The sequence below is a fragment of the Gambusia affinis genome, linkage group LG19 (genome assembly GCF_019740435.1).
Source record: "Gambusia affinis linkage group LG19, SWU_Gaff_1.0, whole genome shotgun sequence".
Classification (NCBI taxonomy): domain Eukaryota; kingdom Metazoa; phylum Chordata; class Actinopteri; order Cyprinodontiformes; family Poeciliidae; genus Gambusia; species Gambusia affinis.
The window spans coordinates 12,925,591-12,947,429 of record NC_057886.1 but is presented as its reverse complement, the minus strand read 5'-3'; the positions used below and the strand labels follow the sequence as shown (position 1 = coordinate 12,947,429).

The following is a 21,839-nucleotide window of genomic DNA, read 5'->3' as shown; positions in this document are numbered from 1 at the left end:
TTTTTTGTCACTTGTTGAGTTTCTTTTTAGGAGAGGAAACATACTGGACTTTATAAAACTGCCTGCCATTTTAAGGCTGAACATTACTGATTAGCCGTAGGGTCCATGTCTTCACTTGCCCAACTTGCCGAGCAGCTTTTCTCACTCAATTGGGGAGGAGAAAAAGCTTGTGTATATTATGAGCGATCTCTTATGGATGTCATCTCTTTGCAGTAAATTTAGGGGATTTAACTGATTCCTACCAGACTGTCTTTCCAAAAAAAGTTACACTTTTCCAGGTTCAACCTTTTGAGTTTAGTGTTATACTTTGTCCTTTCAAAATAGGATGTCTCAAAGTATTTTCTACATTGGAGCCTTTAGATGCAAGGAGATTTTCACAGTTTAACCATGAGTACAATATTTAGCATGTCACATTAGGTAAACATAAAACTGAGACCAAACTGAATAACAGGAGCTAATGGCTGTCATTTGAAGCTAAGAACAGCATAGTTTTCTTTTTGTGTAGAGTAACATTGGCAGCATAACAAGTTTGTAACAGCTGGTTGTTTAGTTGGTCCGTCTACTTGGGCTTCCAGCTTTCTACTGCCTGCTTGACTGTGGTTTAAAGAGCTGTGCATCAATAACAGTTACAGGTAGCGCTCCTTTAGTTTCCAGGCCAGGAGAAGTATTTCTGGTCACTTCTGTTCAGACTTAAAAGCATTGCAAGCGTATGGTGCAACATTTTTGCGGTTTCGAAATCAAAACCTCTTAAAACGTTGATTTGCTTTGATGCTGATACTCATGCCTTTTTGTTGGAAAATATTTTGCCCGATTTTAAACCAAACTCCAAGGTTGAGTGAGGCCTCTGGGCATGTGACAGGTGTATTACCGTACATTAATTTGGCAGGCGGCGACATTAGCCTTACCTTAGCCTAGCCTAGCCTCAACCCTATGGTTGAAAGGTATTCTCTCTTATCAGGATGCCAAACAAAAGAAACCCAAAATATTTTATTTTTTAAATTTGCTGGTTCATTTCATGTAGGTTGAACCTGCTATTACATCTGGCCTCTTGTATATAACACAGATTTATCATGCAGCCAGATATCAGAATGGGGTAGTTTTACCTTTTTTCTTCTTCTTTGGTGGTGGTCATCGATTGGGTGGTCAAATGCTAAACAATTAGATTTACATATTTTGCTTATTTATTAAGCTAGGAGCTCAATTTTACAGCAATAAATGCTGAAAAACAACTTTTACCTTCTTAGATTTCCTGAGGAGGATAAAAGTCAGATTAAATTTAGGGACATGCTTTGATATTGATAATTCTTAATTTTTACGTTGAATTTTTCTGTTTTTCTGCACTTTTTTTTGTTTTAGTTTATACACAAAAAAGTAATTAGTCAAAAATTTGAATACACAATTAAAACTTTGATTAGGGTTACCCAATTATAGACAAAATATACTAGTTTGGCTTAAAAGAAAATTATTTATATATATGTTTGGGAAGGATGGAGCATCAAGAATGTATCGGAACCGGTACTAACGTATCAATTCTCCTGGAATCGTTCAACTTTTTAAATTTTGATTCCTAGTTTTGATACCCAATCCTGTAGCCAGAGGATTACAGTCCTGGAATTTGGTAGCCACCAAATTCCAGGTCTTTGATTTCTGTGTCGATCTTCCTCCTGTTCGGACTTTCAGCCTACCTCCGTTTATGATCATATACTGTACCTGCTGCTTACCTGGACTGGTTCCTAAGTCTCGGAAGAAGCCCTATGTAAAAAAAGAAAATTAACAGTAAAGTTTTCCGAAAGGTAAAAAGATTGTAGAAATAAAATTAATTAAAAATGGAATCGATAACTGTTAAGAACCGGAATCGAAACGAGCCATCAAAATGTGAACCAGAATTGTTCAAATGCCCAACCCCTAAATGGAGCTGTTCAATTGTCTGATCACTATTGGACTGCAATTTTGAGGTTGTTAAATGCAGTCATCTATTAGGATTAAGTCTTAATTTTTCAGAGATTTTTCTTTCTTTCACGTCATATAATTTCACCTCTAGCATCTCAGTCACTAAAGAAATACTTCTGCTTACAAGTTTGTTCATTCTTCTGGTCAAATATATTAAAGATATGGGGAGCGTGAACACAGGATTTTTCAAATATTATTTTCTGCCAAATATTACATCCAAGCAGTTTTTGAAGATTGTAATGTTTCACACGTGATATTGCGAACACGACCACAATGCATCAGTTGCACTCGAAGTCCGTTGATATGCCTTAACTGTGAAACCTTTCTTTAAAATAACCAGTAGTTTTTAATTAAATGCATAATATGTAAAAAAAATATAGACACAGTCAGCAATATCCTGTATTTTTGCAATCTCTGAAGACGAGATGCTCAGTTGAAAAGTTGCTGTACATCAACATAATGCAAAATAATTATATAAATATATTACTTTTTTCAGTCAAACAAACTTTTCAGCATCTTAATGCAACTTTTAAAAGATTCTAGAAGTTATTTACATTTTGGGAAGAAATTTCACAGATGGTTTGGTGTACCATTCCTCTGCTGTTTCAGCAGGTCATCTTCATGCCAGACATTTTTCCAGGTGTGAAACAGCAGTGTGTACATCAGGACGTTTCCTGATAAAAGTGTGTTAATTCAGATCCCACTGGGAGGATACTTTGCATCTCCTTCTCTGCTCTTTCTTCCATCCTCCCTTTGAACTTTTCAAGATAATAAACTCATGAAGTTCGCCCTTTGTAAGGGATGGAAGCATGCTTCATTTGGGAGATATTGTGAAATAATAGCACACTTACAAATCAGATTATCCAAAAATAAAAAGCCAATGATTTTTCAGTGGTTAAATTGTTCTAGCAAATTGAATTGTACATTTGATTAATTGAGCACACCTGTACTCTGTTTGGAAAGAAAAAAAAACTTAATTTGTACATCTGTGCTTTGAATACATTATAACCTTCTGTTGTAAAACTGACACATAGTTTGAAGAAAGTTAATTATGCACATGGTGATTAAAAAATTAAAAGTGGTTGTGGTTTTATCATAATAGAACGCGTTGATGAGCCCTCATCTTCTGCAGATCTAGACTTCATAGCTAAAACAAGTTGCCTTGGTGTTAAAGTACCTTAGATATCTTTTAATTATTTTTAACCATTTACCTTTTTTAGCAGAGACGTGTGAACCATGTTGTGTGATTTACTACAGGCACGCCAGTTACACCCCGTTCAAAGCATGACAGTCTGGGATAAATCTTTTCCGCTGTCCTGCTGCTTTAGCTCATTCTGGTTCTTAACAATTCGCTTTTTTTTTTTTTTTTCTTTAATGCCTCTGTCTTGATTTTTGTCTTACTTTTTGGTCTTTCAGACCATTGTTACCAAACTTATCAACTTCTGGCCCACAAATTAAACAGGAAAAGATGCCAACTGTTGGTTGAGTACAGTAGTGTCACCCAACATATGGACAGTGTTTTCTTTTTTGTTTTTGTTTTTTTTGCCCATCGCCATTTTGTACCCCACTGAGTTCTGCCGTTTAGTTCCCAACTTCTTCTGGTGCAAAATGTAAATTTCTACATGTTGCGTTCTATTTCCACTCTAAGTGGAAAAAGGATGTAACACAGAAATCTGTTGAAAAAAACCAAACATTTAAAATAAGTTAGCTATTAGCATTTGTATGATTTCGACTTTATTTTTATAACAGAAATTGCGTTTACAACTACATTCTATTTACTTACCTTAGCCTTTGAAGAGGAATACAAAGTACCCAAACGTTGGTGAAGTCCCGACTCCAACTTTAATGATCTGCAGTCATCCTACAGACTGTCCTTTGATGGTCACGTCTGAGTTTGAAATTAACAGCATAGATTTATCATCTCTTGACATCAAAATTTCAAGCAACTTATCTGGTAAAGTTTAATAAATAAGAAGTGCATTTATTGTAATAAGTTCCCTTTTCCATGTGGCGCAGCATCTGTGGGAACATTTTGCTGACTCAAACATGGACTTTTAGCATCAAACAGTTATGAAGGAGAATAGCACGACACAAAATGTGTATGAACAGCAATTTTTAAACAAACTAGATCTCAGCAGTTTGCAAGACAGGAATTTCCACCTTTGTTTTGTCCAATATTTGGCATTTAATTTTGGTCAAAACGAGTTAAAACGGGAAAATGTTGCAGAGAGAATTAACACACAGACTGCAGGATACCCCTAAACTGTCTTTGTCCACATCCTGGCAGATCAGAGCGGCGTTGACCGATAAAATGAATTGCTTTCTATTACAATGGTTATTAAATGTGATTTTTTTTTGGGGGGGGGGGGGATTGGTATTGAGCTAGAATCCATTTTTCCAGACTTCTTATGTTTTGTCAGCTAATGAATTAATATTTGTTCATGCCTGATTTATAGATTGGTTGTATTTAAGTAGGGCTTTTGTTTTGCATTTTCAACATGTTAGTTCAGCCTCTGGGAAACTCAGACATAATCGCTTATTGTATGAAGGACAAGTGATTTAATGTGAAGGCCTGTAGATGGTATACATAGACTTCATGAATTCAATAAATGCAGTTTTTTCTAAGATTATATAGTACATTTTTAATAATAATTTTTTTCTTTGTATTTGTTCCTTTCAGTTAAAATTACTAATCAAAAATCGATGATTTGCGCACTACTAATGTCTGCGAAATTGATTCTACTTGGGTCTCATTTTCATTTTTGGCATCAGGACGGAGGAGCACGCATGCTGAGCTGTTGCTCACGGACACAGATTAGCAGTCTTTGATGTTTATGTTAATGTGTGACAGTTTTTTATGGGGCTCCAGACTCGTGTCAATATGTGTTTGTGCCCGTGGCCACAGGCCAGAGTCAGTCTTGTGTTCATTTTTGTAGCTGAATGGGCACGTTGACACCACGGGCAAGTTTGAGCCACACGCTAACCGGACTGCTCACCTATTGGGCTTTTTGCTTGGTTTCTTTGTCTCTGAGGACCAACATATATGTTAGCATTTGAATAATTAGAGGTGGCAAAAGCATAAAAATATTCCCTTTTCCAAGATTAGCAACATTTTGGCAGACAGCTGATGTCTGCTGGGTGGAACTGATCGAGATGAAGGGTGGTTGTCGTTGGAAGCCACCCAGATACCCTTTGTCTCCTCTCTACGCTTTTTCTTTTGACATTTTGCATTTGACACATGTGTGCCAATATCACTGTTATGTTTTTTGAGAGGATTTCATTCATTAATATTTGTGTGACGAAGGAATGGGGTTCCTATTTCTTTTAACTTTTAGTGTTCACGTACTTTTTTCAAAGTAGTTATGGTTTGTCTAATGCTGTTTGCACAAGTAGGGCTGTATTTTCACAGCTTTACTTGTGTGCTACAAATTTTGTACATTTTTACCTTCTAATTTTGAAATTAAAATTGCATATAGAAAGTTTTACAGATGTTTTTCTCAATTAGATTTATAGGGATAAACTCTCAGTTGTTTCTTCAACTTTGGATGTAGCTTATGCCACATAAATGCAAGACGAATCAAAATGCAGACTTTGATTACCGGTAGCAGATGTTTAGTTTGCTGTAAGCTAGTGGTGATGCCAGTTCTTGACTATGGAACAGGAAAATAAGACTACTTTATGAATTGACTTTTAAAGCAAACTTCTATTCAAATTTGTTTGACAAGGAAATCAATCATTATTCGTTTATCATTTAAATATATGTGCACGTGCAACTAAGAAGACGGAGTGACAGCCATTTATAAGTTAACATTATTTGTGGGCGACTGTGGCTCTATGGTAGAGTAGTCATCTTGCGATCGGAAGGTTGTAGGTTCGATTCCAGCTTCCTCCTGCCACATGTCGGTGTGCCTCTGGGCAAGGCACTTAACCCCAAATTGCCTACTGATCTGCGTATCGGTGGATAAATGTGTGTGTTTGTGATTGCCAATGGGTGAATGTGACTAGTGTAAAGCGTTTTGAGTGGTTAAAATGACTGGAAAAGCGCTATATAAGTTTAGTCCATTTACCATTTGCAATTTTCTCATGATGGTTGTTTAGGAGCTCAACGTCGGGCAATATGAATGTCTTATATCATGTTCAGTTCAGATACATGATTTTATTTTCCTTCTGAATTTGCTGTAATGAGTGACTGTAACAGATAATTTTGCTGTGAGCAGTCTTTAAATCAATGGACAGTGACTTCTTCAGCTTAGTTGTGTTAATTTTAGATGTTTTGATTTTTATCTTTGACTTTTGAACAATCGGTTTGTAAAATCAAAGATTTATGCGGGATTATTTAGCAGTAAAATCTTACTGTACTTCTTCGGGACAGTTAGATATGACCTAGTTTATTATCTGGTTCTGTAATTGCAATTCATAACAAACAAGATTTCAAAATGAATTTAACGATTTAGATTTTACAGCTATTAGTTCTTGTAACCAACAGCTATAAATGTGCCGCTCAGCCTAATTCTTAAGACATGAAAAAGATTTTTTTTAAAATCTGGCTCAGTTTGAGGTGCCTTTCTTGTCGCTCGAAATTGTGACAAGAGATAATGTTGGCTAAATGATAACTTAGCCAAAATCATAATGTTTCCTTCCCATTTCTAAATAAATGTAAAAGAATATAGGAGTGTAATGACAATAACATTCAAACTTGAACATTTCAGTTCAAGTTTGAATGATCAACAATAGGACACAGCATTGTTTTAAACTTGTATGTTTATGTTCAGAGATAAGGTTGAAGCACATGAAGTGATGCCAAAGCAAACAACAAAAAGTATGGAGAAATCAGACAAACCTTGAGAATACTCCATTGTCATATAGATTTTTTTTAGAAATATAACTGTTTCTGCTTTTATAATATTGTTCCTTAGTCAACTACAGTGACAGTGGAAAATTAAATTGCATATCGAATAAAAGGTAATTAAGCATTTTGCTGTATTATGGAGATGAATATTGCTAAAACTTCTCACATCTTACAATCTAATGTAGTTGCAAAATTATTTCCAAAAGAGTTTATATTACTTTTTTCATTTTGAATATGATCCCATTTGGGCCCATTGACCTTCCTAATATATGTGCGTTTATTATGCCTGACCAAAACAAAGTAATTTTCAGCAACAGGTTCTAAATAATATTTGTTGTGGTTACTTAACATTTACATTTTATAAACGACAAATAGAATACAAGAAATTACTTTGAAGCATCAGAAATGTTTGTATAGAATAATCAAAAATCACCCTTTAATGTCCTTCTCATATCCAAAACATTTGTCTGAAAAGGCCAAATCTCAAGAAAAAGAGCGATGGAACGAAATGGCCATTATTAGGATTTAAAGCTGGCTTGTTAAACTTATCTGCTAATTAATTTAGAATAACAAAATTATTACTTAGTAAACATTTCAAAATGTTCTTGTACAAACAATTAGCAGACTAAACATTATCAAATGTCAACAGGAGTCTGTTGTTCACTTGCAGAATGCAGCCCTTCAGTTTTTACTGAGATGTCGTGTATAAACAAAATTAATGAACTTGTATTTAAATTTACTGTAAGTTGTTCTCTTTGTTGAATTCAAGCTGTGCGTTTTAAAGTTTCAACATGAATGAAAAGGCAACATTTTAGGCTTTCTCCAATGTAGTTTTTAAACACCTTGGAAAGAAAGAAAACTTGTCTTCTTCCCTCAGTGACAACTTTCACAGCAAAGAAAAACATTTAAAATTAGAACATTAATTAAAAAAAAAAAACAATTAAAACATTTTTAATACAGAAATATGGACTTAGTAGAAAAATGTATATAATACCCGCTTCAAGGTTTCGAATTTCAAAAGGTACTTTTAATCTAATAAGGTTAATCAGATCTGATCATCACTCAGGGCTAATAGTTTACCTGAAACAGATTTACATTTATTCCCATTGTGAAAGACAAAATAAACACAGTCATTGTCACGGCTAGGCTTGTCGCGATAAACGATAAATCAATTATCATACAATAAATTAAGACTATGTTCTTTTGAAAATGAAATGTATCTATCTTTGGCAGGAAATCGCATGCATTGTTATGTCATTTCCATTAAATCAGTGTAAAAAGGTCTTCAAACAATATTATCATTTATTGCAATAATTTTTGAGACAATTAATTGTTCAACAAAATTTGTTATTGTGGGGCGTGCTGTGGTGGCGTAGGGGACAGCGCGACCCACACTTGGAGGCCCTCAGTCCTCGACGCGGCCGTCGCGGGTTCGATTCCCGGACCTGGCGACATTTGCTACATGTCTTCCCCCCTCTCCTTCCCCCTTTTCTGTCGGCCTACTGTCATATAAGGGACACTAGAGCCCACAAAAAGACCCCCTGGGGGGGGAATTTGTTATTGTAACAGGCCTAGTCACGGCACTCTTAAGTTTTCTTTCTCAATTGTTATCACATAATATTATCTTAGCTCAAAGTACCAATATTTACTGGATTCTTAACAAAATAATTTAGATAATAATTAGATTCTATTTAAATTTTTTTTTGTTTATTATCGTAAAGCAACTGTATTTTTTGCTTGTGGTTATACATTTACTCTCGTACTGTTTAATGGTTAGTTGACTTTGCAATGAGTCATTCCTAATGTGCATATAATGACAACTAATAAAAAAAACCCGCTGAATTTACATATCTAATTCACCTTCTGCGAAATTTTGTTTGTGGAAAAAAAACTCTGAATGTTTACTCTGTAAATTTAAACACCACAATGTAGCTTCTTGCTAGTACAAACTCTCATGATTTATTGTTTGATCGACTCATTAGAAGCAGCCCCACTTTCTCTGTGGAATGGCTTTTGCTTCCAGTAAATGTAACATCTCTCTCTTTTAAATCCATTAAATGCCAGATAGTCTATTTGTTTATCTTGCTGGCTGCAAGTAATGAAAGCACCGTACGGCTGCGTAGCGTATGATGTCGAGTTTAGCCTTTTGATTAACGGTACTTTATTTTCTTCGGCACACTTTTGGGCTCAACTGAAATTTATAAATGGGGTTTTAGCCTTCATCTTTGGTAAACTGACGTGTCTAATTTTCCTAATTACTGTGAAAATGCATCATTAAGAAGTGGGTTGGATTCCTCTTTTGTTATAAATCAGTGGCAACATAGAATAAGGTGTGTGTTGGGGTGTGGTGGTTGTTTATTGGCTTGAATACAAAAGCACACACACCTACACAGGAAGGACCTTGGCATTGCCACGTGATTTGGGCTTTAGACTTCAGTATTTTTATTGGTAGTTGGTTTGTTATTTGCACAACTACAGAGGAAGGCTTTGCTTCTCTGTCACTCTACTGCAACTTTTAGTTCAAACATAACATGTCACTCGATTATGTGCAGTTACTGAAATGATTTTAATACTCAGAAAATACCCAGTTCCTTTTTTGTTTGAACAAATACATGTATACATGTTGATTATTTTCTCTCTCAAATGAAAAGGCTTCCTGACAAATAGCACCAGCTGAATCGTTTAGTTTCACAAATATGAGAGTATGTGAACAGGCTATTGTGACGTCACTGCTTATATTGAAAATGACCAAAATTTGATTTATCTTAAAATGTCAAAAAAAGGTAGCCGCTTTTATGTTTTGAAAAAAAGTCTAAATTTTATATTTTTTTGATTTCCCAATAGATGTATTTAGTACTGGGAAATGCATTTACTTTTATTGTACTTTTACCTTTTTGTCACAATGGTTAAATCATAAAAGGTACTCATGGCTCTGCAAAATCTTGCTTTTAAAAAAGGAAATCACAAAAATGGTTTGCTCTTTTTTTTTTCAACAATAAACGAAATATGCAATGTTTTAATTCGACAAATAATGTAGTCAGATGTTTTGTAGGAAAGGAACGTCAATCATTGAACACCAAAGACTTAAAAGTAGGTTTATCTTATTAAGAAAAACATGTAAATTCTGTGGGCTTGTTTGATACAAAGTACAAACAAATTGATTTACTTTCAGCAATAAGAGTCAAATTTTGCTTACTCTTCCTTTGAACATTTTTGCTGTTTTTAATTAATTAATTGAAAGTAAATTTGGATTAACCAAAATTTGCTTAAGAGTAGAAGAAACTGGATATATGTGGTGTTTTTCACAAAGAAATTAATGAAAAGGTAGAAATTGGGGATGTAAGGAGATAAAAACTTTGTGTACCAAACATTTTTCATAACAAGACCATTTTAATTTATCTGTAATAGCTTTGCCCAAACTTAAAACAAACAAACAAAAAAGCCTCCAACCTGCTGGGCTAGGGTGGATTTATATAATTCTTCAACTTTAGTCGAGGGCAGGAAATGGCGCCTATTGTACAGTGTGTTCTTCTAGGTTCTGTTTTTATTTTGGTGTAAATCTACGCGCTTTGATTGTCACTTTGCTGCTAGTTTGCCATTATGAACAATAAAGGTTATTTCTATTCCATTTTAACCCTTTCCTTAAAATTGGTAGAATTGGTATTTTTAGGTTAACCTGTCTGACCAAAGGATTTTTCAACAATTTATTTGCAATATGAAATGCTGAGTTGCATCTCCACATAAATAAACTTTGGCATCTCTCCCATTGAGCATCATTTTGTACATGTCATGTTTTTGAGTTGGGTTAAATAAAGTTTATTGTCATTAACTCATGGATGAGGATCTTTTGGTACTTTATGAGGGGGAGGTTAATAAGAGCAAAGATTATGAATGCTTGATCCAGGTTCGTAATAGTGTGTTTTATTTTTAGCTACTTTCTCCAGCAGTTACTATTTTTATTTTTTATTTACTAAGTTTTAGTTAAAGCCCTTTAAAGTCAGGTGGCTAACTTTTCCTTTTCCCTCCTGTCTCTTTTTAGATCTTGTATCGTTGCTTGATCTGGAAAACGACCTTCCTGATGAGCTTATCCTCAATGGAGAGTTAGGAAATGGGCCGTCTGCTAATTGTGGTCCGAGTGGCGTGCCACCTGGTCTCAACTCGGCTATACCTGATGCCGCCTCCAAACACAAGCAACTTTCTGAGCTCCTGCGACCCGGAAGCTCATCTATTCTGGGGGGTGCGCTCAATTCTGGCAGTCCCCAACAGGGAGGCATGGTGCCGAGCCAGCTGGGCGCGGTGCTGGGTAAAGGGCCTTTGGGCCAGGGTTCGCCTAATCACCAGTCGCCCCAAGGCCAGAAAGGGGTTTCCACTGGACAAGGAAATGGAGTTCTAGGCTTTAACCAGACGATGTTGAACAGTGGTCAGGGTCATGGTGTTATGGGCCAAGTGGGACAGGTCATGAATGGTGCTATGGGACCAGCAGGCCGAGGGAGACCTGGGCCTGGCATGCAGTACCAAGGCCAAACAATGCAGGGGACACAAGGAGGCGCTGGACCTGGTGTTGGAGGAAGTGTGCTGGCAGAGACTCTGACCCAAGGAGGACCTCAGATGGGTGCACCACACACCATGAATGCCCAACAAGCTGGAAACATGAACAAGGTGAGTTTAAAAAAAATGGAATTTGTCTGACAATATATGAGAGAGAAACTCATTACCGTAATTAGATTTATCACAAACAAAGTGCTGTCTTTCAGCATTTTTGTTCATTTTCATGATTGATTTACGGCTAATGAACACCAATAATTTTATAATGCATTTTAAATTTTTCTTTTTTATTTACCACACATTTGTTTTTCTTCTACTAAACTTTCCATTATTAAATTTATTTACAACATATTGTGAACAGCCAGCTTCTTTAACTATGTCCTTTCTGGCTCAGCCTCCTTGTGGAGGATGTCGGTGCCTGTCTGCTAGAAAACAGTCCAGTCAACAGTTTGTGTGTGGGCCTGAAGTTACAACCAACATTAAAACTGATCTTTTTTCATTCTGAGACTATATAATTTATTGAGTTGGATTTGTGTCATCCAACAATCGTTCATATGTTAGACCTTTCCTGTTCTACATTGTAATCTTGAATTTATATTTTGTTTTTGTCTAATATTCAATCATCTAATCAATCTGTTAATATGGCCTTTTTCACATCTTAGTGATATAAAATTGGATTAAGCTGTAAAAATGTTGCTGAAAACTTGTCCTTGGCATTCATGCATTGCTATTCTTGAATGAGCAGCGGTTTGTATTGTGCTCTGCTGGTTTTATTGTCTCCGAATATCTACAGTTTCAAGCACTTTGAAGTGCTCAATGCGAGAAATTGTTCCTCCGCTTGTCTGAGAGATACAGGGCTTTGTGGTTTGAAAGGAAGCCAAGATTAAAACCAACAGGCTGACATTGTTACAGCAGACGTCACCACATAAAACAAGCCCCTCCTTTCCTGTGCAGACGTATGCACCTTAATTTTTCACTACGTGCTTCAGAAATTCATGGATTTAATTCTGTTTTGTACAACGTCTTTTGAAATTGGTTGGAACGGAGCGAAGTGAGAGGAAAGTTACACAGTGCAACAAATAAAAGTCTAAAAAGTTTGACATACATTTGTATTCATTGCCCCTTTAATGTGATGCCCCTAAATGAAATCCCATGCGACCAACTACGCCTACAACTCCCTAGTTAAATAAGTAAATAGAACTCGCATCTGCATAGCTTAAAGTCTAAACGCAGCTGTTATGGGAAGGCTTCAAAAGTGATTATTAGAGATTTTTAGTGAAGAATCGGCATCCTGAAGACCAAAACACACAGCAGACAGGTCAAGGTCTTAAACAAGGTCAGAACATCTCTCAGAGCCAGTCTGTAATCTGAAAGTGAAACGCCTGTGGAACAACTAAAAACTGCTGCAAGTGGCATGAGACCAAAGCATTATCTTGATTTACTTGGCAGATTGCATAAAAGTGTCAAAAATGTCTGAAAAATGGTGCAGCCTGTGTTCTTGGCTGCTGTTTGAAATAAAAAAGATTGAAGTTTTCTCTCTTTTCTTTATGCAAACCATTTTGGTGGAAATAAAAAAAATAATCTGAGTAAACAGAAGCCATTTCTAATGTTTGAAATGGTCCAAGACTGATCTGTCAAATATAAAATCTCATTGTTCATCACTTTTACTTGTCCATTTGATCTGTCCTTCTCTGGAGGTAAATGGTTAGCTTAAATATAAGAACTTGATTAGGAAGTTCCCAACACTTGAGGATAATGAACATGCAAAGTTTTCTATGCATTGTAAGAGTTTATTACTAACACTTGAAGAAATGAGGCTCACAAGCTGAGGGAGGGGAAGTACTGGAGGCTTTCCGTTGCTGCGTTGCCTTCCTCTTCCCCGCCGACAATCCCCTGATAAAGGCAGTTCATCAAGTGGGAGAAACCATTGGTAGGAGAGGTTGGATGTGTGAATGAGAGGCAGACAAGCATCTGTGGGTTTTATGTGCAGGGGAGGGGGAGGGGCAGGCAGCGGTGCAGTGCTCATTTGTTGTGCAAGCTGGTCTTTCTCTGTGTGTCACGTACCGTTTTTCTTTAGACTGGGCAGGGCTTGCTCTGTCGGGCTGCTTAAGCCACGGCAGAAGAATAAAGTCGGGACCGGCAGCAAATCGCTTTAAATTTCTTGAATTAATTCATTTATTAAAAATCTAAACACTAATCCACTTCTGTACTTTTTGACATAGATTTCAGCTCCATGTGCCTCTAGTTTTCTTACAGTGGTCCAGTTATTGATGAAAATTCGTAATCCTAACATTGGGAGCAACTAATTATAGAAAAGCTTAATTGAGAAAGATAAATGCTGAACCTCCTGCCAACAAGTAAGGATGCTCAGCATGCCTTTAACTGTGTTGCATTTAAAAATGTTAGCAACACAAGCTAATTTTTATGGAGGCACTGCTCAACAAATGTCTCAGCTAAAATCTTTTATTCCTCATATTAAATAGAAATGGAACAGTAACTTTAAAACACAAAAGAATTGTTTTGTGAACCATTCCAGTGCTAATACAAATAAAATTTACCACAAAAATGTAAGTATTCCCGCTATAGTACAGGGGCCGGTGATAATTTTTATCGTAATATTCTAAAATATTAGTGTTTTATGTTTTGAAGTAATCATAAGTCTTTTGACTCTTATTGGCACTTAAATCTTTTTCACTGCATACAGTAAAAGCCTCACCAACACAAATATTGCTCTAAAACCAGAATAAGTTATCTAAGTTATCTCTTCTCTCAACGGTAACATTAGAATTTTGCTAAACAAAATTGTTGCAAAATATTAAATGTAAAGGCATTTATTGATAAACTTATATTATCAAACTTTAAACAAAATTAATCTGAAAAACTGATCTGTTTATACTATCTGGTTTTGAATCAGTCAGTCAGTTGAAGTTGGGCCCCATTATTGCAGGATGGATTTCAAAGGACCAATAAATGATGCAAAATATACCCATTCATATAAAATATGATGCGCCTTGTATAGAAACCAGGTATTCACATAAAATGTATAAAATACTTTTTTTTCTCTGCCCTACATGTATTGGTATTTATTAAATACCAAGTATTATTTTTTGAGAATTTTTACTTTCCTCAGAATGTTGACAACTTTCAAGTGAAACTTAGGCATAACTACGTATTTCAAGAAATCAGCCAAATTATCAGGATTTTCCTTAATATTCGGATAAACTTGATGACTGAAGGTGCCATGTTCATCTGTGAGAATATCCAGATATCATACTTTTCTGGAAGGGTTGCATGTGTCAGAGATCAACATGTTTTAGTGCCAAATTTGCATATCAGTTCCAGAAAGTCAAAAAGCAACATAAAAAGACTGATTACCGATTAGAAATGTGCACAGAGAGAGTTTAATTTTTACAGACATGTCCCGAGGTTTGATGAAACTAAATTAGAATTTTTGCACCATAACGGCCGTTGGTACATTCGGAGGAAAACGGGAAATGTTTCAAAGCCCGAGAGCACCATTCTTCCTGTGAAGTATGGGGGTGGCAGCATCATGCTGTGTGGGTGTTTTACAATTAAGAACATTAAGTGGAAATAATATAGCAAAATCTCCAGACATTGTCAAGAAGTTAGGAGTACCGTAAATGTGTATTTGGACAGAAAAATGTTGATTTGGTCCCAATTTTATCTGTCAAATATTGAGGGAAATATATGTAAATGTTTGATTTTGAAAAATGAAAACGCATTACTTCAAATTATTTCTGCATTTAGAAAATGGAAACAATTTCAGTTTGTTGACCATATCTTAATGCCTGTTGAGAAGAATGAATTTGATGCCAAAAAAACACATGGTTATGTATTAAACTTCTATTTCAAATTTGAATTGGGAAATTCCCCCTTTGTTAGGCTGCTATCTTTTGTGTGTACAAGGGTACCAAACATAATATGACTCTTCAAAATAGGCTTTTGGATTTTGTGAAAAGAACAGTGTTTCCTCTAGGGACTTTAGTCTTGAGGGCGAGGGTTCTGCAGACGAAAATGACCTAGACAGGTAATTATTTTTATTGGAAGGAAGGAAGACAAATTTTGAGAATTTCCATAATTCGTCTTTTTCTATTGTATTTATACATTCCTCTTCATGTCTATATTTTTATCTATCTTCATATCTCTGTCTTTATCTCATCTTTTATCTGTTTCTGTCTCTGCATTTTTCAGTCTTTGTCTACTACATCTCTCTCTCTGTCTATCTCTCTCTCTCTCCCTCTCTCTCTCTCTCTCTCTCTTTCTCTCATGTATATATTTCCTTACGAAGCTCAGTCTTATACAGCCATAGGGAGCATTTCCCCTCCAACAGCCAAGCCAGGTCAAAACCTTTTAGTCAGTGATGACTGGATTTTTGCTGTTTGTCAGGGGCAGGGCATGAAGCATTTGGGCTACATATTATATGTTTGTACCCGAGTCTTGCTCCTGCTGCTTTTCACAGGACAGGAAGTGCTTCCATCAAAATGAAACCAAGCTTTTTTTTTTTAAAAAAAGAAACAGATATACTTGCTTGGTTTGCAAGTTTTTGCATCATGTTTTCTGTTTGTGTGTATTCACCAGCACGGAAGCACATGATCTGCACTGTGTTAGCGTCGGTGACAGTGTATGAAGCGTGTGTTTTCATCCAGCTTTTATAAAATTTGTAATTTCATAATAGCGAGCTGAAAGTAGAGGAGCGACCACTTAGGGACAGAAATAGCTCATGATGTGATCATCTGGCATTATTGACATATTTTAGATATTCGTTATTACTTTGACCCTTCATCTTTTTGGGGTGATGGTACTCAAAAATACATTCAAAAATATTTTTGATGGGATGCACTGCACCTTTGGCATTCTTGTTTTCTTGTTGTTTTTACTTTTAACCTGGTGTTGAGACTTTATGTACATGTCTCATCGCGCTACTGGGGGATTAAAAGTTTGGTTTTGGGACGATCTCTGTGTTTCTGTGTTGACATGGCTATTTTTGAAACTGACAAACCTGTTAGGAAAAAACATTCCTGTGTGGAGGGGACCTAAGATAAGTCTGTGTGGGTTAATTGCAGTCAGCATTATCATCGCACTCTAAATGAAATTGTCTAAATGTTACATTTTCCTAATAACATGCAACCATAGCTAAAGAGAATCTATTCAGGTTTTAGTAAGTCGAAGTAATTATTCACTAGTAAACCACCTGCATTATGAGCTATTAGTGAAAAACACAAAAATGGACAAATAACACCTTATCCGTAATATGGTTGGTATCTTACAGTTGTTTTGGGTAGATAATATTACCACAGCTCTTCTTTTGAAATGATGTCAGGAGATTGGATTCACATCCATCAGTACAAATCCCAACTCCCCTTAAGTTTCCACCATTTAATTGCACAATTGTGTATGTTTCCTTCTAGACAATGACAAAGGTGAAACTAAAAGAATATCAGAGTTCAGAAATGTTCCATCATGGATGATAGGTTTAGTTTACTTCCACTTAATTGCACATGGCCCAAATTTGGCAGTTTGAGTAAATTTAGCTGTCCTAAAATCATTATTATTATTTTTTTTAAAGTAGTTCTATTTTATTGTGAGGGAAAGCCAGACAAGCTCCTCAATTTTAACCAGTCGGATGTTTGGGCAGGAACGGAGAAACTGCGATATGCTGAGACTCAGCCTGTGACCAGCCATTGTCCTGTTTGCTCTCTGTAGATGGTGATGTCAGGAGCTCCGTTCGGCCAGCAGTATGGCCAGGCCGGGGTGCAGCAGATGGGGACAGCAGGGGTCAATGCCCAACAACTCCAGAACAAGACAGCCCTTTCTAACAACCTGCCCCCATTCCCTGCTGACTTAAAGGGAGCTGGGAATGTGCCAAACATGGTGAGTGTTTTAGCCCCTACGTGACCTGCTGCCTGTTGTCTGATTTGCGTTTCTGAAGTCATCCTTCAATGCTGTAGAAAAAATACAGTGTTGTGGTTTTTTTTTTATCTCGTTAATATATGTTTTATTTCATCATTTCTTTAAAATATAAACTGTAGGTTTTAATAATTCCCAAAACAAAATGCAGGATTTATGCAGCTCTGTTGCTTTTGAGAAACCGATTAAACAAAACTAAGACTAAAATGACCACTTAATTCATTAAAGTGTGGCTAAGAGGTAATCCTCTTTTTGCTCGACAGCTTAAACTACACAATGTCTGCATACAGCTGTAGTTTAAATTGGGCTGTAAAAACCTCAATTGTTCACTTCATTGATTCATTTCATATCACCAGTTTAACTGAGAGCCATTTAAATATGAAGAAAACAGAAAATGTTGTGATTTTTAATTCTGACCTTTTCTGGGATTAAAGGTCATTTCCTCAATTTCTAGGGATGGACATTGCTATTACTATGATATAGACTTCCAGTTTATTGTTGCTGGTTGCATTTGCTCCTTAGGTGTTTCTTCAATTTCTTTGCTTTTTGTCTTGATCCTTTTTTCTTTTTAACTCCTTCTCTCATTAAACTGCTAATGCCAAACCTGAAGTTTTATTTCTTGCGTTTTATCATGCACATCATTTAATTTTTACACACTTTTAAAGTTTGAAATGAGCAACATTTGACAATGGAGTAATATAATATCCATGCGTGTCTGTACGCCCTTGCAGGCCCAGATGCAGCAGCAGGTAACATCGATGGGCATGGTCCCGGGGGCCGGCGGCGTATCTGGAGGGCCGACTGCCGACCCCGAGAAACGAAAACTCATTCAGCAGCAGCTGGTCCTGCTGCTCCACGCGCACAAGTGCCAACGGCGGGAACAGGCCAACGGAGAAGTAAGGGCCTGTACGCTGCCTCACTGCCGCACCATGAAGAACGTACTCAACCACATGACTCACTGCCAAGCTGGCAAGTCCTGCCAGGGTGAGTAAAAAATTGCAATAATAAACATTTACTAAAAAATGACAAAAACTGGAGTTGACATGTATTTCTGTTAGATGTTGTTAGGTGTGAGCGATTAGCATGGATAATATTACTGAAACAGGGCTGTCTGTGTGTTTTCCCTTGAGAATGTCGATCGTTTGATTTCTCAGTCAAGCATTCTTCAAAACAAACCGAGGTAGAAAGCTCAGATGGAGAAAACAGAAACTTGACTACGTTTAGCCTTCCTGTTATCTGCTGAAGTCTTGTTCTCTAACAGCCAAAATGAATCAGTGAACAGCTATTTATCTTGAACGTTTCTTTTTAAGAAACTTTTTTAACATATCTTTGACATCCTTTTAATATCTCACTGACACTAAAAATAGACATCTTGAGCTTTCTTCTCCAAGTAACAGCATCTACACCAATGAATGTTGTATTAAGGTGTATTCACTGATTGGATTTTCATTTTGATTTTTGAATGGCCAATTGGTGTTCAGGGCTGGTGGACATGTAAAACTTTAGCTTCTGCTAATTTCTTGTTTTGTCTGCAGTAGTACAGTCACTGTTTTATACTTCAGTTTTGAGCCAAATAGCAAAGCTCATAATTTACTGGTACATTTTAGTTTGGTCCTAGTCAAACTAATGATATCCCTGGCTGAAATGAGCGTCCTCTGCAGGGTGGCTATAGCTATTAAATTTGATGTGTCTTCATAGATGTGTTTCTACATATCTTGAAAAAAATGATGTGCCTTTTCACCTCTCACTCACATACTTGCTTTTCGCTGAATGAATTGTAAAATTTATAAACCAGAGAAATGCTTCTGCCTTAAAATCACAGCTCTAGACCAGCTTCTCTGTCACTAACACCCTTCTCTATTCCGATGCTCTCTTTGAACTTAAGCTAGTTGTCTTCATCGTCTTCTCCACATCCAGATGCCTAAGTGAACAGGGGTGCTACCGTAGATTGACTTTTTGCTCTAACAAGTGATTACACCGGTACACTTGCCTAATAAAACGCCTGCTGTGTGTATCTTGTTTACGTGAGAAGATGGAGAAAGCGGTTATTTTGTGTAAAGTGCTTTGAGCACAGATGCTGGAGGAGGGTTATTTGATGCCTATTTAGTGCGATTTCCAGGCAGTTACCCCGCTTCCCAGAGTATATAGCAAAACGTCTGCGTGTCCGTGTTTTATTGCTTTAGTGGAGCCGGTTACCTCAGCTGACTGGCTGAACCCTAGTGACCGACAACATCAGCAAACATTAATTTAATCGTTTCAAACTGCTGGAAGGACGGTTGTTTTACATTTAATATGTTTACACTGGTCCCCATTAGACACCAAGGGTTTGTGAACTTTAGACTTTAATGTTTATGCTGTTTCAGTTGTTTAAATAAATTAAAAGGTACATTCATGGTTTTACAACATGTTGACTAATTAATTTTGCATTGCTAATTTCACATATTTGCAGGATGATTTGAGTGTGTTAGCTTACTTGTTAATTCTTCTCGCTGAGAGTTATTGTGTGCTTTAATTTTTTCTCCAGTGGCTCACTGTGCATCATCCAGACAGATCATCTCTCACTGGAAGAACTGTACGCGGCACGACTGTCCGGTCTGCTTGCCTTTAAAGAATGCAAGTGACAAGAGAAATCAGCAGCGTAAGTAACTCCAGAAATGTTTGCTCTGTTGCTTTTATTAAAACGTTTTAAGAAGTGCTCAGCAAACAGCAGTGAGATTCAAGGAAGTGAGTGTATCATAAAGTGGTGCCACCTGCAGGCAGAGTTTTTCTGCTGCACGGCTGTGCTGGCTCGCTAGCGCCGAGCTCCGACTGTGAGAGGATTCCTCTAGAAAGGGAGGGCCTGTAATGTGACACCCAGGGAGGGGCTTGGTGGCTCTGCTATTAGCGGGGGGCAGGGACTCAGGACAGCATGCTTTCTAATTGGTTAAAAGCCGCTATGACAGGTTTAAATCCCTCACAGAGGCAGCATGCTCACTGTCAGCAATCAACACAGCAGGGAGCTCCACTGGTTTTACATGAGACCTTCTTCTGCTGCCATTTTCTGTTTTTTTTTTTTTCATATTTTTTTTTTATTCTTAAATGTTATTACTCATTTACTAAAATTATTCTCACAACTAAAGTAGTCAAAAGGAGAAAAAGTTTCCTTATGGAGCGTTATATCTTTCCAACTTTTTTTCATTTTTACATATTTCACTTTGATTATTATTGAAATAATGCTTAGCAACATTTGGGATGCAAGAGAAGATATAAGAAAAAATGCAATTTTCTTCTATTTTCTTCATTTGATCAACTTAGTTTAACTTAGTCATTTTGCCATATTATATTTTTTCCACTAATTAAGTAATATTGGGATTTTAACCCATTTGCTTGCTTGAGATTTAACTAAGAGCAGACAAAAATGCATTGATGCCAAATGTTTTACTTATAGGTCTTTTAACTTATAACTTTTTATGTTCTTCCTTATTTGTTCATTTAACAAAAATACACATTTAATATGTGGAAATTGATCATTTGCTAGCATTATTATTTTTTTAACTACAAACCAAGCCAAAAAGCTCATTTTCATAATTCAATTTCAAATTTTTTACTATATATTTTTTAATTTCTTTTTCCCACTGAATAACTAATTTACATCCATTATTATGTATGTTTCAATAATTAAAAACATACAAAAGCCTGAGATGGCTTTTACATGCTTTTATATTTTATCTGGAATATATTTAATTTTTGGTTATTGTCTTCCCCTCTGATTCAGAATGATATTAACCATTTAGCAACATTATTTTTGAAGTTTTAATAAATAAGAGCAAACAAAAGCACACGATGCAAAGTTTTCTAACTTTTTTTTTAACCATTTTTAGATTTTGTTCATTTTTTAACTGATAAAGTTTGTGATACTAATACTTTACAAGCATTTTTGATATAGATAATTTAAATTACAAGCAGCCAAGTTTGCTTATGTACTTAATAACCTCATAATTATTTTTATTCAGTTTTTCCAAACAGTGGGTGTGTTAATCTCTCTCTCTCCAGCCATGTTGAACTCTCCCGGAGCCAGCCTGCAGAATGCCATCAGTACAGTCGGATCCGGCCAGTCGAGCGCCACAGCCATCAACAGCGCTCCCACACACATCGACCCCAGCTCTATGCAGAGGGCCTATGCAGCTCTGGGCCTCCCATATGGGAACCATTCCCCTGCTCAGGTCCAGGGTCAGGGTCCGGCTCAGCAGAACCCCCAGGCCCACCAGCAGCTACGAAATATGAACCCACTCGGTATGAAACCAATAAGCCTTTTGCTACATTTTTTATTTTTTTTTGGTTTTTAACCAAACTGTTCAGTCACCGTGCTTGTATGTAAACTTTTGTTAATGTGTGTTAATATCAGGCACTAATCAGATGAACCAGATGGCAGGAGGCCTGGGTAGCCATTCCTCGGACCAGACGGGCTTGCTCTCCGACTCCTCGCTCCCCTCTTCACTCAACAAGTGAGCCTTATTATTTCTACTTGACTCAACCCTTACAGAATATGGTCTCTGTCCATATTCTGCTTCTTTTATGAAATGAGCCT

General features: G+C 36.6%; 1 protein-coding gene across 5 annotated transcripts in view; it reads left to right on the top strand.

Annotated features, from left to right (window-relative positions):
- Positions 1-21,839, top strand: part of crebbpb (CREB binding protein b) — a 38,277-nt gene that overhangs the window by 1,398 nt on the left and 15,040 nt on the right. For all 5 annotated transcript variants that reach the window (XM_044101340.1, XM_044101342.1, XM_044101344.1 and 2 more), the window contains exons 2-7: positions 10,839-11,458; positions 17,069-17,236; positions 18,004-18,256; positions 19,797-19,910; positions 21,305-21,544; positions 21,657-21,756. In XM_044101340.1, coding sequence (XP_043957275.1) covers positions 10,839-11,458; positions 17,069-17,236; positions 18,004-18,256; positions 19,797-19,910; positions 21,305-21,544; positions 21,657-21,756 — 1,495 coding nt within the window. The remainder of the gene's footprint in view (positions 1-10,838; positions 11,459-17,068; positions 17,237-18,003; positions 18,257-19,796; positions 19,911-21,304; positions 21,545-21,656; positions 21,757-21,839) is intronic.